The sequence below is a fragment of the Heptranchias perlo genome, chromosome 10 (genome assembly GCF_035084215.1).
Source record: "Heptranchias perlo isolate sHepPer1 chromosome 10, sHepPer1.hap1, whole genome shotgun sequence".
Lineage (NCBI taxonomy): Eukaryota > Metazoa > Chordata > Chondrichthyes > Hexanchiformes > Hexanchidae > Heptranchias > Heptranchias perlo.
The window spans coordinates 51,193,307-51,218,189 of NC_090334.1; the positions used below are offsets into that span (position 1 = coordinate 51,193,307).

General features: G+C 39.8%; 2 protein-coding genes across 3 annotated transcripts in view; one reads left to right on the plus strand and one right to left on the minus strand.

Annotated features, from left to right (window-relative positions):
- zfyve21 (zinc finger, FYVE domain containing 21) overlaps nucleotides 1-4,888 on the minus strand; it is a 32,311-nt gene extending 27,423 nt beyond the window's left edge. For both annotated transcript variants that reach the window (XM_067991731.1, XM_067991730.1), the window contains exon 1: nucleotides 4,729-4,888. In XM_067991731.1, the coding sequence (XP_067847832.1) occupies nucleotides 4,729-4,854 (126 nt within the window). In that variant the 5' untranslated portion in view covers nucleotides 4,855-4,888. The remainder of the gene's footprint in view (nucleotides 1-4,728) is intronic.
- An 806-nt stretch (nucleotides 4,889-5,694) lies between these two features.
- On the plus strand, nucleotides 5,695-24,595 carry xrcc3 (X-ray repair complementing defective repair in Chinese hamster cells 3). Its single transcript, XM_067991736.1, has 7 exons — nucleotides 5,695-5,831; nucleotides 8,158-8,295; nucleotides 10,836-11,048; nucleotides 12,646-12,800; nucleotides 16,131-16,343; nucleotides 17,370-17,416; nucleotides 20,872-24,595. The coding sequence occupies exons 1-7, from the start codon at nucleotides 5,777-5,779 to the stop codon at nucleotides 21,119-21,121; spliced, it is 1,071 nt and encodes a 356-aa protein (XP_067847837.1). The 5' UTR covers nucleotides 5,695-5,776; the 3' UTR covers nucleotides 21,122-24,595.
- Nucleotides 24,596-24,883: the final 288 nt, after the last annotated feature.

A 24,883-nucleotide genomic window follows, 5' to 3' on the forward strand; every position in this document is an offset into this window, starting at 1 on the left:
ATGGGATCCTGGGCTTTATAAATAGAGGCACAGAGTACAAAAGTATATCAGTCATAAAGAATCTTTATATAACACTGGTCAGCCACAACTGGAGTATTGTGTCCAGTTCTGGGCACTGCACTTTTGAAAAGATGTGAAGGCCTTAGAGGGTACAGAAGTAATTTACTAGAATGATTCCAGGGATGAGGGACTTTAGTTACGTGGATAGACTGGAGAAGCTGGGGTTGTTCTCCTAGGAACAGACACAGTTGCTAGGAGATTTGATAGAGGTATTCAAAATCATGAAGGGTCTAGACAGAGTAGATAGAGAGAAACTGTTCCCATTGGCAGAAGGGTCAAAAACCAGAGGACATAGATTTACGGTGCTTGGCAAAAGAACCAAAGGTGACCAAAATAAAGTTTTTCCTCATAACACAGCAAGTGGTTAGGATCTGGAATGCACGACCCAAGGGGGTGGTGGAGGCAGATTCAATCATGGCCTTCAAAGGGGAACTGGATAAGTACTTGAAAGGAAAAAAATTGCAGGGCTACAGGGAAAGGGCAGGGGAGTGGGACTAGCTAGATTGCTCTTGCACAGAGCCGGTACGGACTCTATGGGCCGAATGGCCCCCTTCCCTGCTGTAACCTATGATTCTATGAAATCTGCAGTTCTAGTCACAGCCATATAATTGACAGACCACTATGAAACTTTAAAATGACTTGGTAATTAACAGAACTGTAGGAAGATTTTACCACTTATTTTAGAAAGTAGCTTGGATTAAAGAAATCCAATTCAGCACCATTAAAGCTACAACTTTGAAATAAAAGTGCTGAATATCATTGCTACTATCATTTTTAATTAAGATCTGAAGTTGTATTAGCTTCAAATATTGCCACATCTTTACAGATTTCTTCATTTAAAAGTTGAAGTGCAGTGCCAAACTGGGCACATGGACAAAAGAACCACTTAAACCACAGATGTAAAAAAACTGAAACAGCTTTTAAATGAAATATGCCATAACAAACTAGCATCTTAATGTATTGGTACAGTAGCACTCTATTTTGTATCTAACTATTGGTAATATAGTTAAGATTAAGAAATTGCAGGTAGTTTGGCATAAATTGTGTTTGAAAAACATTAGTAAATATTTGATTTACAATATTACACTGCTTTTATGCTTCATGACAGCAACTGTGGAATACTTTTAAGAGGGTGAACAGCAAATTATGTGTTGTATAGTGTATAGGCAAAAAAGTTACAATAGTTTACGTGATTATCTCTACAGTGAAGGATTTATTTATGATGTGATTCATACTGAAATTTTTCTACAATTCACAGCTGATTAGCTGGAAACACAATTAACATACCGGAAAGTACAAAGACACGTGTGTTCAAACGATGCACAAGTGTTCACATAGCTGTTGTGCATTGTAAGCTGCCCCAACTGCTCATCCAATTTATCCAGTGAATAGCTGAATCTTAAAAACCAGGAAGTCCCAGATTCAATCCTTGGTCTGTGCAGTTTGCTGATCTCATAATTGTAAACAATTTTACAACACCAAGTTATAGTCCAACGATTTTATTTGAAATTTACAAGCTTTCGGAGGCTTCCTCCTTCCTCAGGTAAATGTCAGGAACTCCTCGAAGCCTACGGATTTATAAATGCGTAGGCTTCGAGGAGTTCCTGACATTTACCTGAGGAAGGAGGAAGCCTCCGAAAGCTTGTAAATTTCAAATAAAATTGCTGGACTATAACTTGGTGTTGTAAAATTGTTTACAATTGTCAACCCCAGTCCATCACCGGCATCTCCACATCATGTCTGATCTCATAAGGCAACGGTGGAGGCACTTGCCCTCAATGGTGTCCTGTATCAAGGAAGGGGAATAAACTGCCCAGAGTCCCCACTAATAACTATCCAGCAATCTCTGCAGGATGTGTGCCTGTGTATAAATTGTCACTGGATTGAGTTCAGCTAGGTGTCCCCATGGTCAAATTGCCTGTCAATATTCAAACATAAATAATGGTGAGGTGTAGCAGGGCACCCAGCACTGATGGGAACATATACCAGCAAGAAATTAACACCATCAGAAGGGATTAAAGAATATTAGCAAGAAAAAAAGTTGTTTTGCACCAAATAGAATCAATTTGATGTTGTTTTTTTTTGGGGGGGGTGGGGGAGGGAGAAGAACAAAGTTTTTATTTTGTTTCCTGCAAATTTTATTTTGATTGCAGACAAAACAGCAGACAAGTGATTGAGTCACACAATGTAAACTGTGATGTCAGGTTGTGCTTACTGCATCTAAGGGTGAAAAGGATATTTTATTGTATGCTGTTATCTTGGTAAGAGTATCCACCTATACTTTTGACTAGTACATCACTTGGAACCTATTACTGATACAGAAGCACAATTAAGAAAAAGCTTTGCTTACATCACTTGATTTACTTAAGTAAAGCCAGACAAATCAAAGTAGCACTAGGAAATAAGGCATCAAGTGTTCTGGAATTGAGAGTCAATGTATAGCACATTGATACCTGTAAAGTGAGAAATCTAGTAGTTTTCCCCAGCATATGGATTTGTAAATTTTATCTGTGCATCTCAGTAGCACTTTACTGTACTATTGGATTGACGACAGAAGACAGAGGGTGGTTGTAGAGGGTTGTTTTTCAAACTGGAGGCCTGTGACCAGCGGTGTGCCTCAGGGATCGGTGCTGGGTCCGCTGTTATTTGTTATTTATATTAATGATTTGGATGAGAATTTAGGAGGCATGGTTAGTAAGTTTGCAGATGACACCAAGATCGGTGGCATTGTGGACAGTGAAGAAGGTTATCTAGGATTGCAACGGGATCTTGATAAATTGGGCCAGTGGGCCGATGAATGGCAGATGGAGTTTAATTTAGATAAATGTGAGGTGATGCATTTTGGTAGATCGAATCGGGCCAGGACCTACTCCGTTAATGGTAGGGCGTTGGGGAGAGTTATAGAACAAAGAGATCTAGGAGTACAGGTTCATAGCTCCTTGAAAGTGGAGTCACAGGTGGATAGGGTGGTGAAGAAGGCATTCAGCATTGGTCAGAACATTGAATACAGGAGTTGGGATGTCTTGTTGAAGTTGTACAAGACATTAGTAAGGCCACACTTGGAATACTGTGTACAGTTCTGGTCACCCTATTATAGAAAGGATATTATTAAACTAGAAAGAGTGCAGAAAAGATTTACTAGGATGCTACCGGGACTTGATGGTTTGACTTATAGGGAGAGGTTGGATAGACTGAGACTTTTTTTCCCTGGAGAGTAGGAGGTTTAGGGGTGATCTTATAGAAGTCTATAAAATAATGAGGGGCATAGATAAGGTAGATAGTCAAAATCTTTTCCCAAAGGTAGGGGAGTCTATAACGAGGGGGCATAGATTTAAGGTGAGAGGGGAGAGGTACAAAAGGGTCCAGAGGGGCAATTTTTTCACTCAAAGGGTGGTGAGTGTCTGGAACGAGCTGCCAGAGGCAGTAGTAGAGGCGGGTACAATTTTGTCTTTTAAAAAGCATTTGGACAGTTACATGGGTAAGATGGGTATAGAGGGATATGGGCCAAGTGCAGGCAACTGGGACTAGCTTAGTGGTATAAACTGGGCGACATGGACATGTTCATGTTGGGCCGAAGGGCCTGTTTCCATGTTGTAAACTTCTATGATTTTATGCCTCTAAGTCAATGTTGATTTATGCTTCCAAGAACAGCACCAAACAATAATGCATACAGTTGTCAGAAGCATTAAAAAAAAAGGATTGAAAAATCTAATGGATCATTGTCTCTAGGTCACAACTGCATTCCTGGTTTACAGCACCACTAAAAATGCCATCTACCAACAGTGTTCCAGGTGGCTGGAGGAAGTGGTATTACAGACACTCAAATACAGTAAATGAACTATGCCCTTTCCACTGATACGTGAGCTCAAATCCAGACCAAACTGATGGGATGCTAAGTTTCTTCTCTTTCCCAGCTATAAGGGCCCTATGTGAGATGAGTTTGGATAATCTTAATCTAGTTCCTACAGAGCATGGATCATAGCATAGAACTACCTACATAGTGGTTACTTAATATATAAGTCTCACCCAGACAGATGCATAAAATACTGGTGCAGAAGGGTGGGGTTAAGGTAAATTGGTGAGCCATGGGGAAATTGACCTGGTGGTACTGGAAACATTGGATTCATTTGCCAGGAATGATACCCCTCAGTTTATTGACCTCAAAACAAATCACCAAAAATATAGCTTTTCAGAAGCATATATAACTGGGTCCAAAGTATTTATACTTTGAACGCTTCAGTTGCTACAACGTCACTACAGCAAACTTCGGTCGATAGCATTACATTTTGTTTAATTCCGCCACTATCATCTATTTCTCACTCAGAGCAGTTACTTTGAGAAACGCAGAAAGACATAAACTGGATTTCAAAAACAGGTCAGATACAAAAGATTAACACCACACCCACTGGAACTTTGTTTGGACAAACCTAACCCCAACATTTACAAACAAGCCAACACAGCAGAATCTATCCCGCGGTGTTTCTACAGCTGCATTCCTCGTCACCTCTATCCACAACTCCACAACAACACAACTAATAAACAGAGAATAGCTACACTGTGGTACGGGACACCACGGAACTGCCAAGTACTAAGCTGTTGCCCAACCTCTGCTCCAACAACAGTACCCACCAATTAAACACCCTACAACATTCCGGCACAGCCGTTTACCTCTTTATCTGGGACCCAATGCGGCTCATCGAGCGAGAAGGGACTGCTGAAAGCACCGTTTTCCGGCACCATGCGAAGTCCACTCGGACTACGCACCAGTTTCTTCCCTTCGGTCGTAGCCGCCATATTGCCCGAGTGAACGACAGCCTAACGAGCGCTACAGCCAATCAACCGCCAGGGGTCATCCACGCCCCACCATAGCTTCAGCCAATCATAATCCTTCAACATGTTAAACCTGTCAGCCTATCAGATGCTGCCCTGCCCGCCCAGCACCAATCACCTGGCAGGGTAATCTCAACCAATCACTTACCAATGGCCCACACTGTTAGCCAATCAACTATCAGCAGCTTGTTACTCTGCCAATCGCCTTGCGTCTCTGTTCAGCCGGAGTTTAGCCAATGCCCGTCTGGCAGGACAGAGACTCCAACAAATCACGGCACGATTTGTTGGAGTCTCTGTCCTGCCAGCCACGTCTAAGTGATCCCAGTCCATTTCACGCCCCCCTCCATCGGTTAGGCTCGCGCGCTAACCGTTATCGCTCGGGCGCGGAGATCTAAAGTCAATGGATCACTGATGGAGGGGGGCGTGAAATGGACTGGGATCAGTTAGACGTGAGTCCTAAAGTGGTGGCTGCTGTTAAGATCGATTTCAGCCAATCGCGTGTATTGTAAAACAGCCCCTCCCCCCACCCACGGCTCTGAGCGTGAGGAAGAGTTTGTTTCGTCAGAGTGTGTTTAGGGAGAAAGTACATTACAACACAATGAAATGCTTAAGGAAGAAAAAAAAACTTATTCCACGTAATGAATATACATAAATATCTTACAGGTAACAATAGATGTTGAGGATGTGGGATTGATTTATTAGCAAGATATGTTATGAACTTGCTAGCTTTTCCTAAAGAGTAGAACCGCCCGCTCAGGGCGCGCTGTCTGGGGCAGGGGGAAAGGTGAAGGTTGAAGGGTTGCTGTGACCCGGCTCGCGCGCTAACCGTTATCGCTCGGGCGCGGAGATCTAAAGTCAATGGATCACTGATGGAGGGGGGCGTGAAATGGACTGGGATCAGTTAGACGTGAGTCCTAAAGTGGTGGCTGCTGTTAGGAGAGGTGAGTTTGTAAGTGAATTTTACAAAAGAAACTGCCGATACTGTAAAAACTGAAACGAAAAACACAAAATGCTGGAAACACTGAACAGGTCAGGTAACATCAGTGGAGAGAAGTAAGAGGAGGTTAGTAATGTTAGAGGTGTAAACCCTCATCATAACTGGAAAACATTACAGAGCAGCATTTGAAAAGGAACAAGGGAAGGTGGGGGAAAACACAAGAGTAGGGTAACCTGAAAAGTGCATAAATAGAAAGCAAGAGATGGCTGAAGTGATGTTAACATGGGACAATAGGAAGAAGCATAATAAAATAAATTAAAGACATTTAATAGACACAGAACATATGAATAGCTGAGGTGGTGTTGGGGGGGGGGAAGGGGAGGTCTGAAATGGAAACAGGAAAACCAGGCAAAGTGGCTGAAGTTAAGTCTCAAGTTATTAAAGTCGATATTAAGGCCCGGGGGCTGCAAAGTGCCTAAAAGAAAGATACGGTGCTGATCCTCAAGCTTGCGTTGAGCTTAACTGGAACAGTGTAGAAGGCTAAAGACAGAGCGGTCAGAGTGGGAGTACGATGGGGAAGATATGTGGTGTGGGACTAATATAAATACTGTCCTTAGGCAGGAGATGGAAGGGAGGGACAGGGGGAAGGAATGAGGAGAAGTTGGGAGGAGTAAATGTCAAAATTAGCCAAACAACATTCACGATCTATGAGAAACAGAGGCTAAGAAATTGCCATTGGACCCAGCAGTGACAATGATAGCAGTGGTACCATATCATAGGATGGCTACAGTATGGAAGGAGGCTATTTGGCCCATCGAGTCCATGCCAGCTCTCTGCAAGAGCAATCTGGCTAGTCCCACTCCCCCGCCCTTTCCCCATAGCCCTGCAGATTTTTTCCCTTCAAGAATTTATCCAATTTTATGAAAGCCTTGATTGAATCTGCCTCCACCTCCTCCTCAGGCAGTGCATTCCAGATCCTAACCACTTGCTGTGTAAAAAAAGTTTTTCCTCATGTCGCCTTTGGTTCTTTTGCCAATCATCTTAAATCTATAGTCCTCTGGTTCTTGACTCTTCTGCTAATGGGAACAGTTTCTCTCTATCTACTCTGTCTGGACCCTTCATGATTTTGAATACCTCTGTCAAATCTCCTCTCAACCTTCTCTGCTCTAAGGAGAACAACCCCAGCTTCTCCAGTCTATCCACATAACTAAAGTCCCTCATCCCTGGAATCAATGTAGTAAATCTCTTCTGCACCCTCTCTAAGGCCTTCACATCCTTCCTAAAGTGCGGTGCCCAGAATTGGACACAATACTCCAGTTGTGGCTGAACCATAAATAGGTTATAAAGGTTCAACGTAACTTCCTTGCTTTTGTACTCTATGCCTCTATTTATAAAGCCCAGGATCCCATATGCTTTTTTAACCACTTTCTCGATCTGCCCTACCACCTTCAATGATTTGTGCACATATACCCCCAGATCTCTCTGTTTCTGTACCCCTTTTCGAATTGTACCCTTTAGTTTATATTGCCTTTACTCGTTCTTCCTACCAAAATATATCACTTTGCACTTCTCTGCGTTAAATTTCATCTGACGTGTCCGCATATTCCACCAGCCTGCCTATGTCCTCTTGAAGTCTATCACTATCCTCCTCACTGTTCACTACACTTCCATGTTTTGTGTCATCTGCAAATTTTGAAATTGTGCCCTGTACACCCGAGTCCAAGTCATTAATATATATCAAGAAAAGCAGTGGTCCTAGTACCGACCCCTGGGGAACACTACTGTATACCTCCCTCCAGTCTGAAAAACAACCGTTCACCACTGCTCTCTGTTTCCATTCATTGTGCAATGGTAGGATGTAGGCTATCTGCTGGAAGTCCTCATTGCCACTTATCAGTCTGAGTCTGGACATCTGGGGAGGTGCTTCAGATCGTGAGGTATGCCCCGAGAGAGAAAGGGAAGAGAAAATCAGACGGCGAGATAATCTGTAACACTTGAGCAGCCCCAACCTCTTCAGAGGAACAGGTCGTCTGCCTAAATTTGGTTGGGGATTCGCATACGCATCTTTATAGAGTTGCTGTGGGTAGATATCTGTTTTATTTAATAGGTATTTTAATTGTTTTATACTGAATAAAAGGGATAGAGTTGAAAGTTATTTTGATAAATGAAAATTTACTGCCAGCCGCCCATTATTGTATACAGAATATGCAGCTATTTGGACATGAGTGTTTACCAAATGGCAAAACAGTGGCAGTTTCCTGTCCTATTTGTCACAATCATGTTTGTCCTGCAGTGCTTATTTAAAAAAATATTTTTTTTTTTTCCCATAGCAAACATCCAATCAATAAAGGAGATCTTGAGTCTTTCGGGACCAGATCTGCAGAGACTCACCAAACTGTCCAGTCCTGATGTGCAGTATTTGCATAAAACTGTTGCAGCAGCAATAAAGAGTGATCCAGTGGTAACAGGTGTGTAAAAGGAAGAGTGCAACCTAAATCGCTGCAGGATCGAATATCTGTCGAAGACTTAATTACCTATTATACACAATGCATTAACTTCAAACACTTAATTTAGACAAGTAAGAATTTATTAAGAAACTTGTACAAGTTGGAAGGTAGCTCAAGCAACGGTTGAGACTACGACTTCAATTCAAACAAAGAAACGGTTATCTTTTATACACTTGATTCAGTAATGTCTGTCTATCATTGAATATGGGCGTACATGTACACTCTCAGTGGTCAAGTGGTTCGTCAATCAAAAAATAGGGAACCCACCCAACTGACATCCATAGCTCATTCCTGCTTTGGCACGTAGGCTTTGCAGGCATGAGAGAACCCTGCCTCCCTAAATTCCGAAGCTAGCTGATCACAGGGCTGAAGTCAGTATCAAGGCTACATGGCCTTTCTTAAAACTGTATTCTCATTATTTTATAAGCCAGCATGTCCTTATCTACAGGGGGGAGGGATGGAAGGCCAGACAGTACCAAGCACCTGCACAGCCAACTTAATTATCAACATACTAAGGACAATTGTGTCTTTCTGTGAGTGTGTATGAAATTGTAACTACCCTATGTATGGGAGTCAAGGAGTTAACATTGGTCAAATACCCATCATGCTGTTCTCTTTTATGGTCAAGTAACTGTTCACGTATTTCTACATTAATGTGGTCTTTATAGTTTTCCACATTGGTCTTTATAGTTTTACGTATTTCTACATTAATGTGGTCTTTATAGTTTTCCACATTGGTCTTTATAGTTTTCCACATATCATATACCAATGTAACATCCAAAATACCCTTGAAGACAAGTTTTAAAAGTAATTAACACATCTTTATAAAACTCTGAAATATCCACGTCTTATAATGGACCTTTTAAAGTTCTGTGTAATTTAGATGGCTTCAACTAAATATTTTTGATGAACAGACTTTCCACATAACACTTATTTATGTCCCACATTCTTGAGTGATTATTTTCAGCTTGAATCTTATGATTTATTACATTTAAAAATTGGTAAGCACTAAGTTTTATAGAATTTGGCTTTAATGCAAATATAATTTATGTTCCACATTTTATGAATGTACCCTCATGCATCAGAGAGTGGTGAGGGCCATTCCAGAGCTTGGCTATGAGGTGTTGAGTTTATCTTCATTGGAGAAAAGAAGATTGAGGGAGTTGTGATTTAGGTTTGCTTACAATGCTGCGAGACTTGGATAATATTTGTAAATAGAAGTAGATTATTATACTAGAAAGCACAAAACTTGGGAAGGCTCACCTAACAGCTTAGTGGGTAAATGCACTGTGTGCGTATATACAAGGTTCAATCCATAGTCTGCGCTCAGTCAGGATGGAGACTTGCTGATTTTGCCCCAAGCAAGGGTGGGGCAAAATCAGCAAGTGCTCCATCCTGACTGCTCCCCAGTGACCCCTGCGTGGATGTCAGGTAGGAAAAGGATTGGGCTCAGCCGTATTGACCTTTGTGGTTGAATAGGCTCCTGAAACTCACTGTGCAGGCTCACACATGAAGAACAGCTGCTGGGTGAGATGCTTGTAGACAGCCAGTGCATGTGAAATTACACTGCAGCAGGAGTCAGCATCTTCAAGATCGAGGAAAGAAAATGGGAGGGGAAAGCAAGAAAATGAGGGAGGAAACCAAAATCATTCAATAAAAGATTAGATTTTTTTTGCTACAATAGTGGATATGTAGACAGACACCCAGTAAAAGCAGTTGATTAACTCCTTTGGGATTGGGGGTTACAGAGGTCCTTGGAACAGATATAGACTGGGATCATCAAATACTCCATGGGAGACTTTGGTTCCTGTGCCTCTGGAGTCAGGGAAGAGGTTGAAGAGAGAGAAGTGGGCTGTTGTCTGTGAACAGCGGCAAACTGGCTAAATAGTGGAGATATGAGGTTGGATAAATAATCTGGATTATTTATTGTAATCCAGGCAGCCAAGAGTTCACTGCATGTTGGAATATTAACAAACTGCACTACAGAGTGGTTCAAGTCTGCAATTTAGATGCAGTGACTTCCTGATCTCATAAGCAAGTTATTTCTTTCTTTATAAATGCAAATTTGTTCATGCTTAAATGGGTGATTGGGAGGCACCAAGGGAAGGAACGTTAGCTGGTGAGTTGATTTTTTAGTCTTGCACACCTTCTAGTGGCAATGCAGAGAGTGACATTAGCCATTGCAGAGTGATTGTCTGCTTTCCTGCCTGTTCTCTTGGCTAGATAATAAGGCAATAAAAGTAACAAGAAAGAGCAAAAAATGGCTTTAAAGTATAAGAGGGAAAGAGAATAAAAAATAAAATATTGCAATGTATGTATTCTATATATAGTTGTAATCATATTAAGTGCTTATAACCCCGCTTCTGATTAAGTATAGATTGTTTTTCAACTGTAAATTATGTTTAAACTTTTGTTTCCAACAAATATTTGTATGTATTAAAAACTGTCATTTTACACATACAGTAATATAAACTTTTTATTGTATGTTGTTTCTTCCCCAGCCCTACAGATATACAATGGAGAATGTCCTTTTCCAACCCAGAACCAAAAACTTAGCCTGGGTTGCCCAGTACTGGACTTGCTACTTGGAGGTGGAATTCCATTAATGGGAATTACAGAGATTGTTGGTGAGAGTTCAGCAGGGAAGACTCAAATCTGCATGCAGCTCTGTCTGTCTATACAGTTCCCATGTAGCTATGGTGGACAAGAAGCAGGTAAAACACTGTTTTAGCCATTTGGTTTACTCTTTCAACTCAACCTTGTACAAGTTAGATTATTGAGCTATGAAGCGAGGCTAAGGAAGATAAATCTATTCTCTGGGGTGAAAAGGATTAAAGGGGGAAATATTTTTTTAAGAGTAAAGAAAGAAAATAATTTTCTTTTAAATAGTATTATTACATCTTCAAGATTTCCAAAGATTTTTTTTTAAAGTGATGTTATGTAGTCAACACATTCTCTTTGTATGGAAGATTAGATCTGACCAGAAATTACTCTTGATTTCAAATTTCTTGCTGACAAGGAGGCTTCCTACTAGACCATTCCAGTTATGTTAATCATGGGAAGTATCTCAGAGCCGCTCCATTGCACAATGGGAGGACCTAAATTCAAATCAATCTGAGTGCTGCTCCAGGTCATCCAGCCACAGAAAACCACACTACAGATTGGAAATATAGATTTTCCAAGCTGCAGTATGATTTCCAGGATTCGGCAGCACCAGAGTGACTCAGTTGGTTTGAAGTCATGTCTCCATCTCATTTGTAATGGAGCTATTCCAGGACTCACGGGAGTGCTTCCTGTAATTGGTGCCACTAGAGCGGCCTATTCAAGATTCTTCACATTGGCAAGAAAATTGACTTTTTATTAGAACTTTTAGATTTAAAAAAAATGTTATCTTCTATTAAAAGGGCAGTATTTTGAACTAAAAGTACCCTCCCTAGACTTTCTTTGCCTTTTAAAGACTTGATTCATTTTTTAAAGTAATGAAGTGTTAATATAGATGTAGAGAGGAACATGTTTACAGACTAAAGGAACCACAAGCTAAACTTAAATAATTTCTTCAAGTATAGAGCTAGTAGAATGGATTGTCACCTAGTATGGTGATGATGACCTGGTCAAGCATTTGAAGAGAAATTGTTCAGTGAGTTTGGATATTTGGACACTAAGGGAATCAAGGGATATGGGGATCGGGCGGGAAAGTGGAGTTGAGGTAGAGGATCAGCCATGATCTGATTGAATGGCGGAGCAGGCTCAAGGAGCCATATGGCCTACTCCTGCTCCTATTCCTTATGTTCTTAAGGAATATGAATTTGAGGTACACAAAAATTAAAAATCGAAAATTGTCATATTTGTTCCTTAAACATGAATGGCCTTTACTTGTTTTTACATTCTCATATTCTTAAAATATAGATTCCAAAGTAAATACATTATATGATTTAATACTAACCAATGGGAGGTTATCTAAGGTAAGTTACTTTTATATTCAAAGTATGTACTTTAACAGTTACTACTTCCAATGAAGTTAGTAGTGCATAGCTCTTGGGAGTGCTGTAGAGCACAGGAATAGTAAATGATTGTGAGGTGTGTGCTACTCAGTTTTTTTTTAAATGATTCTGTCAAATATAACCATTTGCGAGTTCTGCATTCCCAAGTCCGGATTCGAAGTGGCAATCTTCCAATTTCTTTTTCTCCTTCAGTTTTTGTTTTCATTTTTCTTCACGTCATGTTTTCATTTGGGAACTTTTGGGAAATGTCCAGTAGTTTGCTTTTTTTCGCCTACCCCTTTTGAACTTTTTGAACCTCTTATCTTTCTAGGAGCTGTGTATATTTGTACAGAGGATACTTTTCCAAATAAACGATTACAGCAATTGATTGCCCTTCAGTCCATGTTAAGATCTGATATACCCGCTGACATTGTCAACAACATTAAGTTTGGTAATAACATCTTTATTGAACATGTTGCAGATGTGGTGAGTCCAACATCAACAAGTAGTTCCTTTGTCTATAAAATAATCCATGCACAAAAAAGAAGCCCATATAAAGAATTCTGCAGTGCAAATAAAGGTTATTTTGAAGAAATCTGTTTACTGTAATAACAGTAGTTTAAAGTATGATACACTAGCAGTTACTATTTAGTAAGGAAATGAACAGGTTACTAATTACAATTTGCACTTGTGAAGAAAGGCGCATGGATTGCAAAATTCTACAATTTTTAAAAAATAATCCATGAAAATGAGTACAGAAATGTCCTGACTTTTAAAAATGATTCTTTTCTGTGGATTTAAAGTACAAAACAAGTTCATTTACTCCAGTGTAAGCTTTCACAGAATCATAGAATGAAATAGCACAGAAACAGGCCATTCGACCCAACTGGTTTATGCCGGTGTTTCCTCCCGCTTCCTCCCGCCCTACTTCATCTAACCCTATCAGCATATCTTACTATTCCTTTTACCCTCCTGTACTTATCTAGCTTTCCCTTAAATGCATCTATGCTATTCACCTCAACTACTCCATGTATCGTAGTAGGTACAGCACAGGTGGAGGCCATTCGGCCCATCATGCCTCTGCCGGCTCTCTGAAAGAGCTATCCAACTAGTCCCATTCCCCTGCTCTTTCCCCTTAGCTCTGTAAATTTTTTCCCTTCAAGTATTTATCCAATTCCCTTTTGAAAGTTACTATTGAATCTGCTTCCACCACCCTTTCAGGCAGTGCATTCCAGATCATTCCACCTTGCTACGTAAAAAAAAAAAAATTTCCTCATGTCGCCTCTGGCTCTTTTGCCGATCACCTTAAATCTGTGTCCTCTGGTTACAGACCCTTCTGCCACTGGAAACAGTTTCTCCTTATTTACTCTGTCAAAACCGTTCAGGATTTTGAACACTATCAAATCTCCCCTTAACCTTCTCTGTTCTAAGGAGAACAACCCCAGATTCTCCAGTCTCACCACGTAACTGAAGTCTTTCATCCTTGGTACTATTCTAGTAAATCTCCTCTGCACCCTCTCTAAGGCCTTGACATCCTTCCTAAAGTGTGGTGCCCAGAATTGAACAAAATACCCAGATGGGGCTTTTGAACTCTACCGCCCCTATTTATAAAGCCACGGATCCCGAATACCTTTTTAACTGCCTTCTTATCTTGTCCTGCCACCTTCAAATACTTGTGTATGTACACCCCCGGGTCTCACTGTTCCTGTACCCCCTTTAAAATTCTACCATTTAGTTTCTGTTGCCTCTCCTTATTCTACCTACCAAAATGAATCACTTCACACTTCTCTGCATTAAATTTCATCTGCCATATGTCTGCCCATTTCACCTGTCTGTTACTATCCTCCTCACTGTTTACTACATTTCCGAGTTTCGTGTCATCTGCAAACTTCGAAATTATGCACTGTATACCCAAGTCCAGGTCATTAATACATATCGAAAAGAGCAGTGGTCCCAACACCAACCCTTGGAGGACACCACTGCACACTTCCCTCCAGTCTGAAAAACAACTGTTCACCACTACTCTCTGCTTTCTATCCCTTAGCCAATTTCGTATCCATGCAGCAACTGCCCCTTTAATCCCACGGGCTTCAATTTTGCTAACAAGTCTATTTTGTGGTACTTTATCAAACGCCTTTTGAAAGTCCATATGCACAACATCAACCGCACTACCCTCATCAACCATCTCCATTACTTCATCAAAGAACTCATAATCAAGTTAGTCAAACATGATTTGCAGTTAACAAATCCGTGCTGGCTTTCATTTATTAACCCATATTTTTCCAAGTGCCAATTAATTTTGTCCCAGATTAATGTCTAAAAGTTTCCCCACCACTGACGTTAGGCTGACTGGCCTGTAGTTGCCGGGCTTATCCCCCTCCCCTTTTTTGAACAGGGGTGTAACTTTTGCAATCCTCCAGTCCCCTGGTACCACTCTCCTTTCTTAGGAGGATTGGAAGATTGTGGCCAGAGCCACCACAATTTCCACCCGTACTTCCCTCAGCAACCTAGGATGCATCCCATCCGGACCGGGTGACTTTTCTACTTTGAATACTGCCAACCTTTTAAGTACCTCCTCTTTATCTATTTTTATCCTATCCAATATCTCTACTGCCTCCTCTTTTACTGTGACATTGGCAGCATCCTCTTCTTTAGTGATGACAGATGCAAAGTACTCATTTAGAACCTCAGCCATGCCCTCTGCCTGCACAAGAAGATCTCCTTTTTGGTCCCTAATCGGCCCCATCCTTCCTTTGACTACCCTTTTACTAAAAAGACTTTTGGGTTCTCTTTTATGGTACCCGCTAATCTATATTCCTACTCTCTCTTTTCCCCTCTTATATCCTTTTTCAGTTCTCCCCTGTACTTTTTGTATTCAGCTTGGTTCTCTACTGAATTGTGAACCCGACATTTATCATAAGCCTCCCTTTTCGGTTTCATTTTAATCTCTATATCTTTAGTCATCCAGGGAGCTCTAGCTTTGGATGCCCTTCCTTTCCCCCTCGTGGGAATCTAACTAAAGTGAATCTAATTTTAATTTAAATCTTGATCATGTTAGTCTTCAAATTGATTCAATTGAACTATTTGAGTTGCTCCCTTTTTACTAATTCTTGCAATGGGGCAGACGATTCAAGGTAGCTAATACGTACATATCTGCTTTAGGGTGACAGAGTTGTAATGATGATACAGCTATTGCTACAAAGTTGGGCTTTCCATTACTAATTAACCAGGCCTGTTTCTGGAAAAAGTACACGGTTGTTTTACACTGCCCTTGACCCAGTGTGACTCTGGAAACAGGAATCTCCAGCTAGATAAGTTAGATTGAATACCAGTGTAATTCTGGAGTGTGTACTTTGCTAGGACTTCTTCAGAATTGAATCTGTGCTGGATTCAGTTTAACATAGAACTCATAGGGTCAACAAATTATTAAATTGCTTCCAATCATCCCCGTTGGCTTCATTGTCTGGAATTATCTTGTTCTACGTCTTCTGCAAACATTTTAAATATAATTCCAGTCTCAGCTCTTTAGTGTCACCAGACTACTTCTTTATTCACCGAAACCTCCATTGATTTGTATTGGAGCAGTTGAAATTGGTGATGGCAAAGAGTTAAAAGAACTGTGCCCTGCAGTAAACCTCTTAATAAAATAATTGGATATAAAATTGCTACCATGATGTTTCTGCAACTGAAGTGTATAATGTGCATGTAGGTGATTATTTTATTTTTGATGTGCATGTAAAGCTGTAACTAAATCAATAATGTTTGAGTAAATTTAGTCTGTCTGGATTTTCTACCTTTTTTGTTTGTTTTTGATAGGAATCCTTGAATCACTGTATTAGTAAAAGGTTACCGATATTACTGTCACGAGGTTTGATACGTCTGGTGGTGATTGATTCAGTTGCAGCTTTATTCAGATGCGAATTTGGAGCCAGTGATTCCATTGCCAAGGCTAAATGTCTTCAAAAATTTGGAGCCACGCTCCATCATCTCAGTCATAGGTTCAGTAGCCCCATCATCTGTGTCAATCAGGTATGGCTTTCCAAACTAACACATAATGCGTGTTGTTGTTTAAACACTTGGATACACACTTTGGGATTCTTGCACCTCCCAAACCTGTGACCTCCACCGCCTAGAAGGACAAGGGCAACAGGTGCATAGGAACAGCACCACCTTCAAGTTCTCCTCCAAGTTACACACGATTCTGACTTGGACATATAATGCTGTTTCTTTATTGTCACTGGGTCAAAATCCTGGAACTCCCTACCTAACAGCATTGTAGGAGAACCTTCACCACACGGACTGCAGCGGTTCAAGAAGGCGACTCACCACCACCTCCTCAGGGCAATAAATGCCGGCCTTTCAATTCAAAAAAAATATATAAACACTAAATACACAAGGCAACAGGCTATGTTTGTTAATATACAGCAGGTAGTCTTTGCAGAACATGTTTTAGGATTCTGAAATTTATTGCTGTTTGTTACATTTTTAGATGAGATGGATGTAATAAAACGTAGATTAAAAACTACTGTGATTACTATCTGGGCTAAGCTCTGAAACTGCGACAGTCTTTTCAATAATAAAAAAAAATTACAATTGTTTAGCAGCTGTTTAATCATTAATCCATCACAACAGATTTGTTTACTTGATGCCATAATATTATGGAGCCAATAATTTATGTCAAGAAAATCAAGCATGAAAGGATAAGTAGTCAGTTCCTGACCTCGTCCAGCGGAAGCAGTGAGCAGAGTCTAGGCTGTATTCCCTCAAAGGGTAGGGGGGTAATAAAGAGGACAAGTCTGGGGCCGAACCCAACCTTAGAGCCACTGGTGGCATCCAGTGGTCAAATGTTGCAGGGTGCCCCTCATGGGGAGCCTTGGAGCTTCCAACAGCACTGGTGGTACTTTGGCTTGTAAAGTAAACAATCTCCAACAGCTCTCTTGCCATCAATGGTGACCCCGTAAAGTAAATTGGATACAAAATGTATATGAACCAGAGGGATTAGGGTGATTCAACAGAAATTAACTACTGAAGTATTTTTCTGCTCATTTCTTACAGGTGGCAGATGCAGTAAGTGACTCTCATTTGGCTCAGAGTAATTTTGGGTAGGTATAATTTGTTTGCTAAATGTCTACTATTATTTACAATTTAAAAAATTTGCAAATTAAATCATGAATTATTTTTGCACATTGTGAGAAATTAACCGTACAGACAGGTTGATATGAAAGTTAGCCAATTAGAGTGAATATAGGTAATAGCTGGCATTCCTTTAAACTCACTTAAAGCTGGTTCTCTGAATACTTGAAACCACTTATATACTTTAAACACGTTTTTGTTGACATTTAGAACAGAAGAGAGAGATTAATTTGAAAAATTATCACCTGCTTGTTGATGCTCCAACATGTTGTGCCATGGAGTGCGAAGACACATTATTACAACTATGATTTCTCATATGCATAGGAACCGGAGTATGCCATTCACCCCCTCGAGCCCATTCTGCCATTCAATTAGATCATGGCTGATCTATAACAAATGTCAAATCCATTAACTCGCCTCTCATCCATATCCCTTGATATGCTTACCAAATAAAAATCTGTCAGTCTCAGTCTTGAATATTTCAATTGACCCAGCATCCACAGCATTTTGGGGAGGGAATTCCAAATTTCCACTACCCTTTGTGTGGAAAAAGTGCTTCCTGATTTCACTCCGAAATAGCCTAGCTCTAACTTTAAGATTATGCCCCCTTGTTCTGGATTCTCCCACCAGAGGAAATAGTTTCTCTGTAACTACCCTATCGAATCCCTTTATCATTTTAACACCTCAATTAGATCACCCCCTCAGCCTTCGTAACTCGAGACAATAAAGCCGAGTTTATGCAACCTGTCTTCATAATTTAACCCATTAAGCCCTGGTATCGTTTTGGTGAATCTCCACCATACCCCCTCCATGGTCAATATATCCATCCTGAGATGCGGTGCCCAAAACTGAACTCAATATTCCAATTGTAAACAATTTTACAACACCAAGTTATAGTCCAACAATTTTATTTTAAAATTCACAAGCTTTCGGAGGCTTCCTCCTTCCTCAGGTGAATGTGAGGAAGGAGGAAGCCTCCGAAAGCTTGTGAATTTTAAAATAAAATTGTTGGACTATAACTTGGTGTTGTAAAATTGTTTACAATTGTCAACCCCAGTCCATCACCGGCATCTCCACATCAATATTCCAGACAGGGCCTGACCAAGGCTTCATACAAATGAAGCATAACTTCCTTCCCTTTGCATTCCAACTCCCATGAGATAAAGGCCAACATTCCATTAGCCTTTTTGATTACTTGTTCCACCTGTGCACTAACATTTAGTGATTTGTGCACATGTACACATCTCAACCATTGTGGAGAAAATGGGGAGAAGATATAGAAGGATTGAAGAACTAGGCCAGGTATTTTTTAGGATGGAGGAACAATTGTCAGGCAAGTCATCCCAGGTTGCATATCTCCTCGTGCCTGAATGAAGAATGTCATTAGCAGAGGCTTGGGATCAGGTCACTTGCCTCTCCTTTGTTGAAGGAACAGTATAATTAGAGCTAGCAGTGAGAGATAACTAAAGTAACTGTTAGTGGGATTGGAGTCCCACCACAGTCTAAACTTATTTCTACTTGGTTTCTGTACAATACCGCTTTTAGAATTTCCGATCCTTTCAAGGGAATACTGCTAAAATCACTTTTTGACTCTAATTTAAAAAAATTATAGTCATATTATCCCTTCAATCTGAATTCTGTTCCACCCATACCACTGAGACTCTTCTAGTCAAAATCATTAACAACATTCTGTGTGATGGTGACCATGGTGAGTTATGCCTCCTTGAACTCCCTGTGCCTTTCAATGTAGTTGATTGTATTATCTTCCTCCAATGCTTTTTTTCCATGCACTGCCCTCACATGGTTCCATTCCGACCTATCTCAATGCAGCTACCACATCTCCTGCAGTGAACTCTTCCATGATCAAATGGTCATCCCTGAGTTCCATCTTTGGCTCCTTCCTATTCTTCATCTATATGGTGTCCCATGGCAACATTATCTGTAAGTGTGGAACTTACAGATAATGTTACCAAGAGGCAGCTGTCGTCAGTATGCCGACCATGCCCAGCTTTATCTTTCCATTCCTACCCTTGATTTCACAGCTGTTGCTGCCTCAGTGCTTACCCAATATCAAGTTTTGTATGAGCCCAAGATCAGCAAGACCAAAGCCAACCATTCTGTTCAGTTTGTGTTAGAAACTCCACACCTTAGCCACTAAGCCCATTCCTCCTTCCTGGATGCCAGCTCAAGCTCAATCCAGCAGTGTGCAAGCTGCATATCTTGCTCAATGAACCCTTAACTGAGCTTCAAATCCCACACCCAATCCATCACTAAGACAACCTACTTTCACCTGTGTGATATCACCTGTCTCCATCCCTACCTCTCCCCTACTGCAGCTGAAACCCTCATTCATGCCTGTCACCTCCAGACTTAACTTTTGTAAAAGACTCATCACAGATCCCCCAAACTTCACCTTACATAAACCCCAACTTATCCAGAACTCTTCTGTCCATATCTTGTTCCTTGCCAAGTCCCGCTCACCTTTTGCCATTGTCCTTGCCAACTTGTATCGGCTTCAGCATATCAACTTCAAAATTTTTGTTCTCATTTACAAATCATTCCATGACCACACTCCATCCAATCTCTACAGTCTCCTCCAGCCCTAAATCCATGCTCGCCCTCCATTCTCCCAACTCTGGTGTACAATCCATTCCCCCGTCCCGATCCCTCTGCTCTATCGTTGTCCAAGCTTTCGGTCATCTTGCCCCGTACTGTGGTACTTCTTAAACTGTCTGTCTTGCTAATTTCTTCCATTCCCCCTTCAAAAGCCTCCTTTAAATCTGAGTCTTCAATCATGCTTCTGGGCGTTTCATCTATTTTCTCTCTTTCTCCTGCTCATGTCTGGCTAAAATTTTGCTACATTAAAAGCGTTTATACAATTGTAAGTTGTTGAAATTGTTCCATATTTACCAGTGTATTGTAGAATAATGTGTTATTTTTCACTAGAAATGTAACTTTGAGGTGCTCAGTAGCACAGCAAATTTGTGTATCAACAAGCTGTGCCACAGAGTAGGAAGGCATGCATTTGTGCCCACTCTTTTCTGAGTTCCTGATTTCAGCCAAACCAACAAAGTAAGGGATGAAGCACAGATGAGTGACTTCTGCACAAACAGAGCGGTGGGGGGGGGGGGGATAATCATCCATGCTCCTTGTCCATTTTACTTGCTTTGCAGGACCTCTTAATGGTCTGCTTAATAATCAAATGAAGAAGAAAAAAACTTTCCTATCAGACCGAAGTTACTCATATTTGAGTTTATATAAGTAGCTTTGTTTGAAGAATGAAATCTATTTGGTTTGTAAAGTACACAATGTTCAACAGATTGTGCAGAATGTTGCATAGGATCCTTTGAAAGGGGGAGCTGTATTTTATAAATGTGGTGATTACATTGCAGTGTTTGGTATCTGATACTCTGTTGTTCTGCAGCTTAATAGATAAAAAAGTGTTACCAGCTCTGGGTTTGACTTGGTCCAATCAACTCCTGATGAGGCTAATGGTTAGTCGGACACATCTCTGTGTAGAAGGCAAGTTTCCTGATGATAAAGTGTGTGCCTCGAATTCTGGGACTGTTCTACGAAGAATGGAAATAATTTTTGCACCTCATCTTCCTCAATCATTCTGCAATTATATAGTCAGTAAAGAAGGTGTAAGGGGAATGAAGGAAACAGAGGTATAACCAGGGCCAGTGAAAAACCTGTATTTGTTTTCTTTCCCCTGCATCTTTATCTTAATAATTCCACTGCCAACCGCCAACCACCCTCCACATCAAAATGGATTTAATGTTCCAATATAATTTTATAATCATTTGCGTTGACTTTATTTACACAGACATCAGTTGTGCTTTCATTATCACATTTAGCAGCTTGTATTTTTGTGATTCTTCCCTCTACTTTTCAAAATCACTGTTTTCAGAATGCTGGCTGGTTCAGCCTCCCCCAAATAATCACTCAGCTTGCCTTAAAATAGCTCACAGTTATTCTCAAAACAATTATCAGCTTTACCCAATATAAATAAACTTGGTAACCTAGAAAAGTCACAATTTGTAATTTTATTTATAATATGATTTTATTTATCATTCCATAGCTGAAACTTCTGCTACCAGAAACAAAATAACAAGCAGATTTTAACAGAAATCTTTAACTTTTTATCAAAATATTCTGCAAGTTTTCTTTGCCTTGAGTAATATTCTATGCATCTAGGATCTATTCTTCATAATATTCAACATGTTCTTTTGACATTTGATTACACCGTGGGGCACTGAAATTATGCTGTTAAATACCAGTGTACAAACATGCAAGATGTTCATCTGAAATTTCTTTGACAAAATTTCAGGGTCTAGGTCTTTAAAATCAGAAACTAGTTTTTTTTAGATCAGCAAATTTAAAAAAAAATTCTTGCATGTCAAGAGGGTATGGTAATGAGTCACAGACTGTCAGTTCTTGAGTATTAATAATTATCATTCTTGCATATTTGCTGAATAACATGAGAATTGATAAAACTTATATGAAGTAAGTTCAAGTTGACAGGCAGCCCTGGTACTCAAACCTGTGACCATTTTGCAGTTTGCAAGCTTCTGTGTCACCTAGAAAATGAATTTCTACAATATAGAGATTTTTAAAAAAAATTCATAGTCAACATGCAAAGTGTTTCCAAGTTATGGTTGGATGGAGAAAAATTAATTTAGGTAGATGAGTAATGTTGAGTGAACACTTGTTATAGCTAAAAACTTAGGATCATTTAAGTTTTTTCTTTACATTTTTTATGGGATCCTGTGGATTAAGTTATTAGTTTAAATACAAATTCAATGCCGCTTTAGAGCCAATGCTCCGACTTAAATATCTCTGTGCTCCCTCTGAACACTAGAACACTTCTTAAACACTGGACATAAACTACCGTAAAGGAAAATTAAGTGTCCTGCAGTACAGTAATAGCATTTGCTCTAACTTACGATCCTTGACCAGATCCAAGTTTAAAGTTCAGCTGAACAAACAAAATCCCCAATGTTATCTATAATTTTATTAAAATATACTGTACTGGAGATCAATATAATGTACAGTTAGATATTTGTTTTCTTCTCAATACATTTCCTCTTTCACGTGATACTTTTTGTTGTATCTACAAATATGTGATCTATTGTATATGGTAATTACTTGCTGGTCACCTGCATGCATTTTTTTTTTGCCTGTTTGTTTCTCAGACCAAGAAAGTAACAATAGGCAAAAAGGGGACTTTGTAGATGAAGGGAATTTAAATATTTAATGTAGGCAGGATGTTGAATTGAAGTCCCAGAAGCTGTGCCAGCTGCCAATATTCAAAATTATGTCTTGCCAGTGTGAATTACTTCCACATGACTTGTGCATATAGAATGCCTTTCAGATACAGACTGGAAAATAAAGGGAGCTGGTTCCAAGGTTATTGTTAATGGGTTTAATTTTTAATTCAGGCTTACAAGCTGAATATTTTATCCCTCCCTATACAATTTTCAGATTTGTAATAAAGTGTTAGCACTGCATTTACTCCAGAATAAATCATGCCCGCTGAATGTTTATTTAGCTTGTGTTAACATAATAATCGTACTCCAGTGTGCACATACACAGCGACTTAAAAGTATTAGTTTACGACATGTAAGAAGTATGTTTTAAAAAATCAAAGTTTTTTTCAGACATCTGACTGTATTCTGGTAGTTTCCAGTTCTTTGTCACTTGATTGACTTGTGTAAAATGCCTGTGGTGGATTTCTTAGCGCTCAGTATTTCTCTGAACACTTTGTTTTCAGGTGGGGGGAATTGTACCCTATAATTCCTGATGGCACAGAGTAGTGTCCTGCTTCCTGTCAATACCATTGTTAACCAATCTCTCTCCAATTTTCCTTCCTTTGCTATGAGGCGGTGCTTGGTTTCTGTCCAGTGTCTCCTCATAGCAGCACAGTTGAAACTGGTAACTCGGTGGAACCTGCATCCCAGTACTGAATAATTGCACTCTTTCCCTACCTCACCCCACCCATGCTAGTGTCAGCATTTATTGTAGTTTTAACTAATATCACTGCACAATACCAGTATTTTCTTAAAATTGATATTTTCCCTTTGGTCTGTACCATACACCATGTAGCACTTCCCAAATTTATCAATTTTCAAACCATGCTAGAGTCCTCTTTTCCCACAATGGCAAAGCTGAGAATGGAATTTAGAATGACTTAAGCAGTCCACAAGCGTTGACTGATGATTGTTGCATATTGCACTGTTTAGACAGCTACAATACCACTGTAATATTTGACTTACAAGGAATTTGATGAGCAATAGGTAAGGATCATTAAAGTCTGTTTTTATTGCCAATTTAAAAATCCTTTTTTTTGGGTATTTTCTATATTTAGTGACAAAAAAAAGAAAATTGGACCCCAAAAAAACTGGATAAGTTCAGAGAAAGTTAGTAAAAATCAGTTTGTATTTGGAATAGCACTACAAGTCAAGACAGCAAGCAAAGAACTTTAAGGCACAGTAAAACTAAATGACAATTCTCAATTATTTTTAAGGTTAAAGACACTTTTATGAGCCTCAATGTCAGGTCCAAAAGTTCTGGCAAACATATGCATGCAGCAATTGCATTAAACTGCATTTATGAGAGTATAAATTTTGGAAAGAAAACTATGCTGGACTTCATTAGGTGGTGTTCTTTTACCTCCATCTACATTCTTTCATTTGTGAAGGAGTGTAATTTTAATTTTGCTGCCTTTTGGCTGTCTGCTAAAAATTTCCATATCAAATAATTTTGGTTGTCTGTTAAAAATTTCCAACTTTCGAACATCTGACTGAATTGTATTAACGGAATTGTCCCAGTGATCTTTCCTTATTCCTTCCAGAGTAAAACTTTTACCTTCCAGTTGGTGATTCATGAATGAAAGAAAGAAAGACTTGTATTTATATAGCATCTTTCATGACCTCAAAGCGCTTTACAGCCAATGAATTACTTTTGAAGTGTAGTCACTTGTAATGTAAGAAACTGGGCTTGTCTAAACCCTGTTGTAAAAATGAGAACTGAGGTATGTGGCAGTGATATTTGAGATGAGCTTGAGTAAGTTTGAATTTCAGTCTATTTTTGTTTTGCACTAAAGTGATCTAATAAATCCCAGAGAATTGTCCCTCTGAAGCTTTAAATTGTGAACCCTGCTAACCTTCCATTCTAGTGGCGACTGCATAGAGATCATGAGCTACTCACTGGTGCAAATTCTTCAGGACAGTTTTCCCTTGAATGAATTTGGCATCAAAAAAACGGATCCCAGGATGCATTGGTATTGCTTTAGGGATGCCCTTACATGCATTGTGTGATGTAGGTGCTGGAAGCTAGAAAACTACTGGAGCACATAAATAAAGCTATATTCTGGAGCTCTCTTCCATCAGCATCCATTCAGAAAGAACCTATAATGCGTCAGTAGTCTGTTCAAA